At 44.5% G+C, this 13,625-nt stretch overlaps 1 protein-coding gene across 2 annotated transcripts in view; it reads right to left on the reverse strand.

The window, feature by feature from the left end:
- Window positions 1–592: 592 nt before the first annotated feature.
- Window positions 593–13,625, reverse strand: part of tango6 (transport and golgi organization 6 homolog (Drosophila)) — a 46,838-nt gene continuing 33,805 nt past the window's right edge. For both annotated transcript variants that reach the window (XM_041996037.1, XM_041996036.1), the window contains exons 12-18: window positions 12,300–12,443; window positions 11,486–11,890; window positions 7,784–7,841; window positions 7,549–7,707; window positions 3,620–3,771; window positions 2,372–2,485; window positions 593–878 (exon numbers count right to left, since the gene is read on the reverse strand). In XM_041996037.1, coding sequence (XP_041851971.1) covers window positions 702–878; window positions 2,372–2,485; window positions 3,620–3,771; window positions 7,549–7,707; window positions 7,784–7,841; window positions 11,486–11,890; window positions 12,300–12,443 — 1,209 coding nt within the window. In that variant the 3' untranslated portion in view covers window positions 593–701. The remainder of the gene's footprint in view (window positions 879–2,371; window positions 2,486–3,619; window positions 3,772–7,548; window positions 7,708–7,783; window positions 7,842–11,485; window positions 11,891–12,299; window positions 12,444–13,625) is intronic.

Below are 13,625 nucleotides of genomic sequence, written 5' to 3' on the forward strand. Positions count from 1 at the left end.
GACGAGGAGGTCAGTCATCATAACCTTTAACTAAAAAGATTCCACAAAAGAAAGAATGTCTCATTTGTCTCCATCGGCCTCGAGTCTGAACCACGTATGGCCGTGTTTACACAAAGCCGCCAGCTATTGTTTAGCATTTCTAGCTTCAGCTGGTCCCTGGACATCCTTTCTAAGATCATCATCTTTTCACTGCATGAAATAAGAGAACACCGAGACAAGAAGACAATGAGACTTCAATTCATTGAGCTGGGAACAAAGACTTTTTATTTCTAATCACCCAAAACCAGTCAGAGGCAGACTGGGAAGCGAAGTGAAGCTTTAGAGTAGAAACATATCCTGAGCTGCTGTCATGTGATCACAGCTGGTGGACAAATCCATCCCCAAATGTCCTGGGAGACCAGCTTTGCTGGGATCTCCATGGATGAAACCAGGTCTGAACCTTCTTCATCTTGGATAAAAAGCTTGAACCCATGATGCTGCATCATCAGGACCTTTAGACAGAAACCTTTTCTGACTGGAACCAACATGAGTCTCTTCAGAACTAAAATCCTGCTTAAATAAGATGCTTCCTTTCTCTTCTTTATTACTATTAACAATATTCTTCCTGTTATGTATACATGTTATATTTGTAGTAAAATCTAAACAAACACCTAGAACTGACATGGTTATAACTTTATTTGCACATTGGTATTCATTGAGTTCTACGGCAGGACAACGATCTTCTTCTCCAGTTTCTGCTGTGGGAAGATGAACCTCCTCATCACATCATCCAGCTCCTCCAGAGCCAGCTGTGCATGTAGCACTGCAACCTCATCTGGGTCTGAGCGAACCACCCACTTCAGGGCCCGGTACAGGTCCAACAGAACATCACTGAGAACCTGCAGGAGGCAAACAGACAGCTTACATGGCTGAATATGAAAATCAAAGGGTTCCATGCCCTCTGATGTAAAGTCTAATGGCCTTTGCATTAAACTACTGGTCAGTCAGATGTCTACAGGCTGCTCATTTCCTCAAGGATGAGTCAGCTGACTAGATCAAGGGTGCCCAAGTCCAGTCCTGAATCAATTGAATGTCTTGCTACCAGGCCTCTGCAGAGCTGAATGACACGCGAAGGAAGAAGTTCTGCCATTTGATTCAGGTGTGTTGGAGAGGGGTTGCACTAAAGGTCATAGGATAGTAGCTCTCAAGAAGACTTTGGACTGGATTATTTCAGGTCTATGTTTAATTTCCTTGTCTTTCAGATTTGATTGTCTATAACAGCAGACAATTCTTCATTCTTTGACCAATTCTTGATTTAATTTCTATAATAAAGATGCTGTAGAATGAACTTGTTTCCAGTCACTCCAGCACTGTTGAAACATTAGGTTAAATACATCCAACTGCTTTGACGTAAACAGGGTTCAGTCCAAAGTCGGACCGTACATTTCTTGAGAAACTGTAAAAAAAAAAAAAAAAAAAAAAAAAAAAAAAATTAAATTAAAAAAAGTTAACAGGCCTTAATTAACAGATTAAATGTTAATGATCACAACGGCACAAAAGTTGTAGCTGCTAAAGGTGCCTCATCTGGGTTTGTTGTGCAGCAAGAGGATCTGGACACCTTGCAGTCACTGATGGACCATGAACTCCTCTGGATACTAGAGTCAAATGTGAGTGCATCTGTCCGACAGCTAAAGCCTGACTGAAACCGTCTAAGATCCCAATCACAGCAGCAGATCTACACCTGAACTATGGTGTTGACCTGATCCAGTCCAGACCTCATCCTGACTGAAATGCTGTGGTGGGAAGTTCAGAGCAGTTTTAAACACGGATATCAGTGAGGCGACTTGCAGGCGAACGACTGTTCTGGAAAACCGCAGGAGGACGGCTGGCCTGCAGCAGGATGGCGACCCATAGGCGGAAGGGGAGCGGTAGGCAAACAGGGCGACCTGCGTTAGGCGGAGTATTTGAATATTCTGACTTTATGTGTTCTTGCCCATTGAAGCCTGCATGTGGCTCAGGTCTGTGCTCTTTATGGTTTTAATTATCTGTAGCCAGATGATGTCTAACAATACCAACGTTTATTTATTAATAGTTTGGAAACATAAAATATGACTGTAGAAAGAGTTTTACTGACATTTCCAGCAGTATTTACAGAACCAATCAGAAGTTTGACCACAGATTCCTGTAGTTTTACTGTGAAAGAACCAGGAACAGATGAGGGACAGTTTAACCCTATAATGATGGGTATAATCACTAGTCAGTTTTTAAAATATCTTAAAATGAAAACTTCTACTTTATTTAAGGAAATTGAATTCAGATGTTCTTCTGGTGCCGGGCACATTGCAGAGTTGGATGTAGAGATGAGTTTTGCCTGTGTAGTCGGTTACCATACCTGCGTGGTTTTATCGGCGAGGCCTCGGAGAAGCTCAGCAATGACATGGATGGCAGCTCTCCTCACCTCAGCCTCCTTTTCAGTCTTTATCAGAGCCGTCAGACAGGAGCTCAGCTGCACACAAACACAGCATCAAGTAGTCATGAAGGCCAAGCATGTGTGTCTCAACAGGAGCTAATGCACAATCCTTGTAAAAAAGAAATCACTGAAAAACACAAATTCTGAGAAAAATCCAGCATCGTTTTCATCCAGTCTCTTCTACGAGATCTCCCCTAACGACGGCTATTCCAGCATCCGCTGATTATCTCTAAATCAAGATCACATCTGACTCTGTAACACCAGAACATTTCATCTAGTAAGTAGCTGAATAAAGTCAGCAAGTCTTAATTTCAACAAATTATTTTTCCAACCGGATGCCTTGAGAGTCAATAAATTGAATGATTTCAACATGAAATACAGTCTGGTTTTCAGCTGCAGCCCGACACTGCTGAGGTCAGTACTAGAACTAAACTAGATCGATTGATGTATCAGCCATACTTCAAACCAACATGGGCTCCACAAACAGAGTCTGTCCGTGTGGAAAAGTGGAAGCGTGCATGTTCCTGAATAAGCAATCTGTTCCTGCAGCTGACAGTGCTGCTCATTCATAGCAGCCGACACCAGCGTGCACACAGCAGCATCTTTAGACAGCTGCAGCAGCCTGGAATGCCCATGCAAGGCCGTGGGAGTGGCTTCCGTGGCCTCAGGTGGCGTTTAAGCAATGTGTGTGTGGAGTTCACAGGTTTTAAACAATCAGAAAGATTTAAATCCCTCATCACAACTTTTTTCTGTTTGATGGACCGAAATGTGCAGCACAAATATTTCTGTTTCACTCTGCAAAAAAGGTCTGATGTCAAAAAGGTGCAACTTGCTCCATTATAAGCAAAAAAGAAAAAAGAAGTTTTTTAAAAACTGGCTGAGCCTAGTGGGATCGAAGTTAATCTAGTAAATAAACTTAATCATGCTGATTTTTTTCACTCTGATGCAGGATGAAGCTGGAAGCTGTGCAGCTGGGCATTGTGGTGTGGAACCTACACTATATTCCACAAGTTCTTCTTTAAATTGTACTTTGTTACTTTATCAAACAGTCACTGGTTAAAATAGCTTCTGTTAACTTTATAAAACATCTTTGCATTTCCTAAGTATTGAAAGAGAAACTTCTGATGTTTTATGTGGCTGATTTCCTGTAAACTTGAATTTTGGTCTCACCTCTTGAGCCAGTGGCCCCAGGGCATAGTTTAGTCTCTGACAGAGCTCTCCCAGGTTGGACAAACTACTGGCCCGGACACTGTGATCTGGATCTCTGGTTCCCTGCAGGAAGACGTCAACTAGAGGACGGCCAAGGTGGGGTGCCAGTTCCCCTGCAGGAGGAAAAAAAAACAGTCAGCGCAACTTGTTTAGACTCAACAAATGTGTCTCTGGTTCTCTGACGGACATCAGTGTGTTTTAGAAAATGTCTTTATGGTCTGTGGTTATTAAATGTGAGATGAATGTCGGGGACATTTAAGGCAAACTAACAGGCAGCCAGTGCAGCGAAGAAGCACAGGAGGATGTGTGTTCATAACTGAATTTGATGGATGGAGTCCTGACTCACACCTGAGTCCTCATTCATACCGATTCAAAATATTAAACTTCAGTAACTTCAGCAGAGTTAACCATCAGGAAGGAGGATAATGCTACGTGGAAAGGAAGAGGTGGAATAGAAAATGCAAGACAGCAGTAAGTGATAATGTTTCTGTTAGCTACCTGCAGCAGGTACAAAGTAACGCGTTACAGTAATGATATTACTTTTTTGGGTAACGAATAGGTGTTATACTTAAAATATTGGTAACAAAATTACTTTACTGGACTACAGTAATGCGTTTTTTTGCGTTACTTAAGTCATCTTTGTCTATGTGTCAAGTTCTGATCTGTTTTAAGTGTTACGCGCATGCTGCTGCCTGTGTGTGTGCTTGCCTGGGACGTTGCCATAGAGATCGATTTAAGTGTGCGCCTAATAAGGAAAAAGAAAAATTAAGCTGCAGAGTCAGAGATAGGAGCTTTTGGTCAGTGACGATATTCACATTATTTTCAGTTCAGTCCAAACTTGTGGTGAAAGATCCTGTTTGCCAGTCAGTGGAAGAAGTCCTTCAGCAGCCGACCCGCATAAACAAGCTTTTGTCAACATTTCCTGGAGCGCAGCAGCCGGTAAGACAGAAATTAACAAGCTAGTTGCAGGGTTCATTGTAGAAGACATGCTCCCCCTGTCGACTACTGAATTGATTAGATTTAGAAAAATACTAGATAAAATTATTATGAGACAAATGTGGCCATTTCTTCCCACAGACAGGGATGTTGTTCTTATGGTTTTAAAGCCATTTTGTTCACAATATACAGTAAACACTATGCAGACAGGCAGCGATGATTCGGCTATGATGTTTCTCCATGTCTACACGATTAATTAGGAAATGGTAAAGTAATAAGTACTGAAGATACTTTTCAAATGCAGTAATGTGTAATTTTATTACAATTTACAGAAGTAACGAGTAACTAGTAACTAATTTCTTTTTTAGAGTAACTGTCCCAACACTGCAGGTAGCTAACATAAACAGAACTGGTCTGGCAGTCAATGCCAATAACGAACTAGAACAGTCAGAGCAACTTTTTTAAATGAGCTGATAATATGACTACACAGTGTAATATAACACACTGATGAAGGTAGAGGGAATTTTTCTCACTGAGTTGGTAATAGTGACCTCTTCCAATATGTGCCTTGTAAGTATATCAACCTACAGGGCACATTCACTGAAGGCCAGACTTCAGAAAACACACTCTTTAAGACACTCATCCCCACTGTACACATTGTTGATGGAGCACTGATTTTCCCTCCTGAGCCGCCGGATGGTGGACCAGAATCTCCTTGAAGCCATCTGGAAGTCATTCTCCATGGCCTCTCAAAACTCCTCCCATGACTGAGTTTTTGCCTCAGCGACCGCCGAAGCCATGTTCTGCTTAGCCTGCCGATAACCATCAACTGCCTCCAGAGTCCCACAGGCCAAAAAGGCCCGATAGGACTACTTCTTCAGCTTGACGACATCCCTCACTGCTGGTGTCCCCCAGGGAGTTCGGGGATTACCGCAGAGACAGGCACCTACAACCTTACAGCCACATCTACGGCTGGCCGCCACAACAATAGAGGCACGGAACACAGTCCACTCAAACTCAATGTCCCCCGCCTCACCCGGGACATGGTTCAAGCTCTGCCGGAGATGGGAGTTGAAACTCTTTCTGACAGGGGACTCCACCAGACGTTCTCAGCAGACCCTCACAACACACTTGGGTCTGTCAGGCCTGACCGGCATCCTCCCCCACCATCTGAGCAAAGTTGACAGCTCTGCCCCTCTCGTCACCCGAGTGTCCAAGACATGCTGCCGCAAGATTGATGAAAGTCGATCATGGAACTGTGGCCTAGAGTGTCCTGGTGCCAAGTGCACATGTGGACACTCTCATGCCTGAACATGGTGTTTGTTATGGACAATCCATGACAAGCACAAAAGTCCAACAACAAAACACGACTTGGATTTAGATCAGGGGGTCTGTTCCTCCCAATCATGCCCCTCCAGGTCTCACTGTCATTGCCCACGTGAGCATTGAAGTCCTCCAGCAGAACTAGAATGAGCATGCCCACAACTGTTCAGGGCCTCTCGCCAAGAGCAACTCCAGAATGGAAGAGGGTCCAGCCCCTCTCAAGGACAGTGGTTCCAGAGCCCAAGCCATGCATCGAGTTGAGTCCAACTATATATAGCCAGAACCACTCAACCTTGCACACCAGCTCAGGCTCCTTCCCTGCCTGAGAGGTGCGGTTCCATGTCCCTCTGCAGACGAGGATCGGACTGCCAGGGTCCTTGCGTTTGGCTCACACTGGATCCACTGATTTGACTCATCATAGGGGTCTATTGAGCTTTGTCTGCTTTTGCTTAACTTTCATTTAGCTGACTGAGGAAAACCACAGAGGAGCATGTTTTTACATAAATTCCTTTTGTTATCTCTCTATCTGGCTATTTACATTACGGTAAAAGCAATAAAATCCACTAGATAAACTAAGCAGTAACATTAATTATACGAACTCACAGAGAGAGTGTGGCTTAGCTCTGAATGACTGAAGCTGGCCAGCTGACACATTACCACACGTTAACTTCCAGCCATTTGGGCACGTCCTACATCTGTTTTTGTTTATAAATCAGAATCAAATCTAAAGCGGGCACACGTGAGGGATCGGCTTGCCCCGCCCACATGGTGGCTATAAATGGTCAGGTGGACGCCTGTAATACTTATTCATCACATTGTTTGCATGATGGCTCGGGAGGGAAAAGGAGTTAAGAAGTGGAATTTTTCGGGGTGTGAGGCTGAGATCCTGATGGACCGTGTTGAAAAACATAAAAATGTTTAATTGGTGGGAACAGCGTGGGCATTACTTGTGTCAGAAAGGCGGAATAGTGGTAGCGGGTGGCTGATTCAGACCTGGACAGTCCTGGAAAACCTGTAGTCTAATCCAGAGCTGAGTTCTGGAAAAAAAAGTACGCTTTTTTTAAACTACACTTTAGTATATACGTTACAAAACCAAGTACATTTAAAGCATGTTTGTTAAATGGTGACATTAAATTCAGTAATATTTGATATTCAAGGACTTTTAAAGGGTTAATGAAGTGTCTACCGGCTGGAAAACAATAGAGCCTCAAACCGTGTTTTTGTTTTTTTTTTACTATCGGTGTTGCCGCTCCGTGTTCAGCGTCCACTGAAGTGTCCAATGAGTAATTTCAGAGGTTCAACATCCTGTGTTGTTGCTATGGGAAATTCTTGTTGACTAGATAGGCTGTCCCATTTCCCAAACGTTAAGCAGACTTCGAAGTGCGTAGACTACGGAGGACACTCTGTAGCCTATGTAGTCTGCACACTGCGAAGTGTGCAGACCCTGAATTGGGACACACCTTTTTTAACTCTTATCTCCCTGCCTGACAGACCCTGAGAGACTTGGTGTGTCAATGGTTGTAATAATCTGGCTGATTTCCAGCTGGATTTAACAGAAGCAGCAACCAGGTTGCTGGAGTCAAGGTGAAAGCTGTGATGGAGCCAGATGCCATACAGCTGCTGATGCTCACCCATCGCCCTGCTTGCCCGCATCAGGACCTCTCCCACCTTTAGCCGGGTCTCTAGCGAGCGCTCCTTGTTGGACAAAGGAAGAGAGGGTCCGGTTTGGAAGTCTTTCAGGAGCCTGTCCAGGATCTGGTCAGGGTAGGAATCAGCCAGTGCAGCCAGACCTAAAGAGAGTTTATATGGAGTCCATCAGCAAACAGCGTCATCCCAGATCATCATCAGTGTCAGCTGAATCTTTACCTTGGATGGCTGACAGGTAGACAAATGAGTCTTCATGCTCCAGGTTTTCTAAGAAGAGCTGGAGAGGACAAACCATGAGTGAGATTTATCAAAGATTAGTTACTACTAAACCCCCAACAACATGAATATCTAATGCTGTTTGCTCTGATCTAAATGCTTCAAATCAATAAAAAGAGGATCAATACTGTCAGGAATATAAACAGCAATCAAAGAGAATAATTCACATTTAGACGACAAGTCTGAGGCGGCGTCGTGTCGGGTTTCAGTTTTAGTTAAAGGAAAACAGAATATATTAACTAAAGATCAATAAGCCGGGTTTCTGCCATTTCTGCAGGACTTCTGATTAGAGAGAATCGTAAATGAGGAGATGAACTGTCCCCCTTAGCAACCCCCAGGAGCCCACCAGCGTCCTCTCTGAGGACAAAGTCCGACTGGCTCATTGATTATGCAGGACCCAGGAGACAGAAGACCTTCAGCTGATTCCTCACAATTCATCGACCTCAACCAGAGTTTATGGACAAAGCTCCATGCTCGGTGCGTTTCACCTTCAATTCAACCTCGAAAATATTGATAACCTAACTGATCAAGCAAACCACCACAATATCGACAAAAAATCTCTCCAAGTAAAAATCCAAAACATAATTCATGTTTTAATTCTCTTAGAATGAAGCACTTACTCACCCTGGATCCACATAGATGCAACTGCCACCCTTTTGACTACGGTGTCTCTGAATGGACAAACAAGCTTTTAAACTTCAGCAGCAGCTTTGTCTGATAGGAGGCTAGAGCTCAGTTTGGGATCAATTACCCCTTAAAAGCACCATAGAAGACAGAACACCTGCAGTTATCTGTAGAGCAGTCATCACTGCACCTGAGGTTGCTGGACCTACTCACACACGAAAACATCTTTGTGTCTGGAAGAAGTTTGGCCTATGACAGCCGCCATACATTCACGGACATACTATACCCTTCTTGACCACATGATGGCAGTAATTCGTACACACCGGGGCTTTAAATGTAAGTTGATCAAAAAACATTTTATCTGAAGTTCATTTGTTCTGTTTCAGGTTTGTTTTATAAACATCAAAGGTGTGATAGGTGGAAGCAGGAAACCTTCCTCAGAGGTTTTGCTCTATAGTGACATGACAGCATCACACAGTTGCTGCAGGTTTGTCGACTGCATCCATGATGAGAATCTTGTTCCACCACATCCCAAAGCTGCTCTACTGGACTGATATCTGGTGGCTGTGGAGGCCGTTGGAGTCCAGTGAACTCATTGTCATGTTCTAGAAAGCAGGTGGAGATGATCTGAGCTTTATGACATGGTGCATTATCCTGCTGGAAGTAGCCATCAGAAGATGCTCAGCTGTGGTCATGGAGGGATGGACATGGTCAGCAACAATACTCAGGTAGGCTGTGGTGGTTGAACCAGGCCACATTGGTACTAAGGGACCCAAAGTGGGCCAAAAAGATGGATCAGACATGAAGATCACTCACCTTTTGGCTAATTTCACCTGTTGAATCTAAAATAGGTGACCTTGGGCAGAAGCTGAAGGGTGCGGCTTGAGAGGCAATAGGTAAAATTGACTGATGCAAGCTAACATTAGCTTTTTTTCATGGCTGCATTTGCTGGCTACGTTATAGAATCTAAATCAACAAATTGACATTAGGTTATGTATACACAGACTGTATATAAAAGATGGGTGGAGCCTCCGTGACGTCGCCTGTAGGTTTCTGAGGAGCTGAATTGAAGCTCATTGGGCCGTTCCAACCGTCGCCATCTTGGCAGTGTTGTCTGTCCTGGAAAATCCAAAAAATGGGCAAAGAGGTGGAGCTGAGAGGGGTCTGTGAAGGTGGGGGTGGATGATTGACACCCATCAAGCTCCGAGCTGCCTGTAGCTAAGAGCTAAGCCAATTAACCCGGAGTTAACGGTAGCTAACCAGCTAACGGAGGTAGGCAGGCTAAAGCTAAGGTGTGCTGTTAGCCGGCTAAAAACCCCTGCTGCACTCTCCCTTCTTGCCGCTGATATTGGATACCTGTCAATCAAAAGGACACGCCCCTAATTATGCCAAATTTTAAGATTAAATAACATTAAAATGGGTGAGTTAGAAAAAAAATCATCCCCTCACAGTTGTCATGAAGGTAAACCTGACATATTATTCCTAAAATGGATTTTTAATGGCTTTAAACATGGTTATTTCTGCTGTGAAGTCGGTCTTTTTAACATGGGAGTCTATGGGGATTTGCTCTGTTTTGGAGCTGCCCCTATTGGATGAGGGGTGAACTGCAATTTTTTGCACTCCCGCATAGGCTTCACATTTTACCGCCGGAGGTTGCTGCTTGGTTATGTAAGTGAATTTTCATAATTTCCTTGTCATATGTCACAGGACATGCTGTTTATATCAGATAAGTAATGTTAGTCAGTGGAAGGTAGGAAACTGGTGTGGAAACTGGGCATTCATGCTATTATGGTACTTTTCTTTACGCTACTTATTCACCTGCTATAACTGTAAATACATTAGCCTTTCTGTCTGAAATCCAACTATATATGCAGGAATTATGGGTAAAACAGTTTACTCTGTGGGTAGGGTAGGTTTACTTGGGGGGCCTAGGGTAGGTTTACTCTGTGGGTTCGAGTAGGTTTACTCTGTGGGGTAGGGTAGGCCAGTGCTTTATTTCTCTGAACTTGTGAAACACTCCTTTTCTACACTTGACATAAATGTGGTTTTTAAATCAGACTATTCCAGTGATCATATGTCTTTAGAACAACACGTCTGAACTAAGGGTGAACAACCACCATTCTATCAATAAGCTGTAAGTAAACCCTGATACTACACTGTGTTTCCAGAATGAGTGTGTTAGGAGAGGAAGATGCTGTGGTAGTCAAACACCTGGATGCAGGTATCAGCATGCAGGTGAAACTGGTCTTGGTTCAGATTAGAAGGTCCCAGTAAAAGTACAAGAGCTGTCATTTCATCTGTCAGCTGTGTTAAACACTTTCTTATACATTCACACTGGCCTAAAACTCTGCTGGATTTTCTCTCAAAGTGCACCAGATCCATGCTTTTAAATATAAAATGGAGCAGGCCCCCGGACCCCTGTAGAGGGGTTGCAGCCTTCTCACCTTTTTCAGCCCTGATCCATTTTCATGTCTCATGGATGGATCCATGTTTTCATGATGTTTCCACTAGATTCTGAGCCTAGCATCTGAATATGGAGCGGAAATGGCGACTCATCAGACCAGCAATGTTTCTCCATCTTCTATTGTCCAGTGTTGGTGAGTCTGTGTGAATTGTAGCCTCAGTTTCCTGTTCTTAGCTGAAAGGAGGCACCCGGTGTGGTCTTTTGCTGCATCCCGGTCCAGACAACTGCTCGCTGGATATTTTCTCTTCTTCAGACCATTCTCTGGAAACCCTGGAGGTGGTTGTGGGTGGAAATCCCAGTAAATACTCAGACCCACAACCATGCCACATTCAGAGTCTCTTAAATCCCCTTTCTTCCTCATTCTGATGCTCAGCTTGAACTCCAGCAAGTGTTCACCACGTCTACATGACTACATGCTGCTGTATGATTGGCTGGTTGGATGTGAACAGGAAGTAGAATGGGTGGAGCTGATGAAGAGGAGGGTGGATGTATTTCTGCCTGTGGCTGTTAATGTTAAACATCAGAAAAGACCATCAGGAAGTAATGAAGCCACGTACCAGGAGGACTTTCTCTTGGTCCTGTATGGCTTCTGGGTTTTTGTGTTGCACCATTCGGGTCAGGATCCTGAGGGCGAACGCTCTGGTAGGCACATCTGGGTCACACGCCTCCAGTAGCCAATCAGAAAACAGCTTGTTGGGCGAGTCAGCAGTGGAGCTCTTTCCTGCTACTCTTGGAGGCCGTGAGGAAGATGCTGGAAATTCGTGGCTTTCTGCTGCCTTTTCAGGCTTCCTGGAAGATGAAGCAGCGGCAGGGAGGTTTTCAGGCCTGAAGGCACCATGAGTGGCGATGACAGCTCTGAGGTTGGATGCCAGCTCCTGGATGACCTCATCGGGATGTTGCTGAGACAGAGTCTGCAGAGGCGGAAGCAGCCTCGACATGGATGAATAGTCCTCCACACTGAGCTGTGAGTTTGAGGAGACAGGATATTTTATGTTAGTTTTCCTCCTGTAATGAGGTCTGTGTGACACATCTGTAATCTAGTACTTCATCCTCAGTTGAAGGCCGCGGTTAAAAAGGTAACCTTCATCATTCCCACAGCCGCACAAAGAGCAGGAATTACAGGCTCTTCTTGTATAAAGGAGGTTTAATTCCCATCACATTCATAAGCTTTGTTTTTTATATTCTCTATTTTTATCCTCTATTTATATACTCTACTGATTTTAGTCACATTAAACTTTATTTCTAATGGTTTTGTTGAGCAGTAAAAAGAAGTTAATATGAAAAGAGAATATCATCATCATCTAAACCTGCTAAGCAGATGTTGCTACATGAGTCTCATCCATATGTTGGATGTATTTCAGTCCGGAATACCTGAGGAGCCGATAGCAAAGTGGCCACCAGGCCCATGCCCATGCTGAGAGTCTGGCTCTCCACTGGGTGCCCAACATCTGGCCCACAAGCCTCATGCAGGCCCACGCAGGCCCTCTGGAACAGGGACACCATGAAGTCCACCACCTGGAGCAGAAACAAAGATGAGAAGGTAGAAAGACTGACATTACAATCAATGCTAAGGTTTTATGGATCAGATTAAACAATCATCTGGTCCTCACCAGGTCTTAAAATCCAGATAGTTGTGTGCATGCGCTAACAGGCACGCAGCCTTATCAGTCACACGTACCTTTAACTCTTTTTTTTTTTTTTATCTTATTTTTTCTTTGTACTTATTGTTTTGTTGGCCATAAGTATCTGCCCTCTCAATATGTGGGTTGAGAGAGTTTTTGTACTTGTTATCGCAGCAGAACTTTTACTTTCATGGGGAGTTGGGACCGCAGTGCAGCAGTTACATGCCGCTCGCTTTGTTTACTCCAGGGATCAGCTGATCGCCGTGAAGCCGGCCGGACTAGCGGACAGACCCACGGACTTACCGGCTGAAAACTGGAGGAAAACACACCGAGGAGCAAAGGCGTACAGAGGGGAAAAGGTACAAGCCGTGTCTCCCGTCTATTATAATGGGGAACGTAAGGTCACTGGCGAATAAGATGGACGAGCTGACAGTGCTAACCCGGAGTCAGAGGGAGTATCGGGAGTGTAGCTTCATGTGGTTCGTGGAGACATAGCTGCATCCGAATATTCCCGATGACAACACAGCTATCGTGGGCTTTCACACTGTCCGTGCTGGGTCATTGAACTGTGTGCTGTTGGTCTCAGACCATAATTGTCCCATGTCATCCTAGTGGCAATTTATGTCCCTCCTTCTCCAACCCCACTGCTGCATGTGACACTGTTCATGCTACCGTAGCCCAGTTACAGACTCAACACGCAAGTGCTTTCATTGGGATCTCGGGTGACTTCAACCAGGTTAACATGGACACTACACTGTCAAATTTTGAGCAGTACGTGGACTGTCCCTCCAGAGAAGAGACAACTTTAGACCTGTTGTATGCAAACACTAAGGATGCCTACAGTTCCTCTCCCCACTGGAGAGATCAGACCACAACCTCATTCATCTGTCTTCATGCTATGTGTGAAGAGGCAGCCGGTGACCTCAAGGGCTGTTAGGAGATGGTCGGAGGAGACCTTGGAGAAATAACAGGGATGTCCTAGTGGCGACAGCCTGCAGTGTGGTCCTTGAACGCATCAAGACCAGTATCCTGGTGGTGACATCAGCCTGAAGTCTGGTCCTTCAGACTAACTGGA

Source organism: Melanotaenia boesemani, chromosome 10 (assembly GCF_017639745.1).
Source record: "Melanotaenia boesemani isolate fMelBoe1 chromosome 10, fMelBoe1.pri, whole genome shotgun sequence".
Classification (NCBI taxonomy): domain Eukaryota; kingdom Metazoa; phylum Chordata; class Actinopteri; order Atheriniformes; family Melanotaeniidae; genus Melanotaenia; species Melanotaenia boesemani.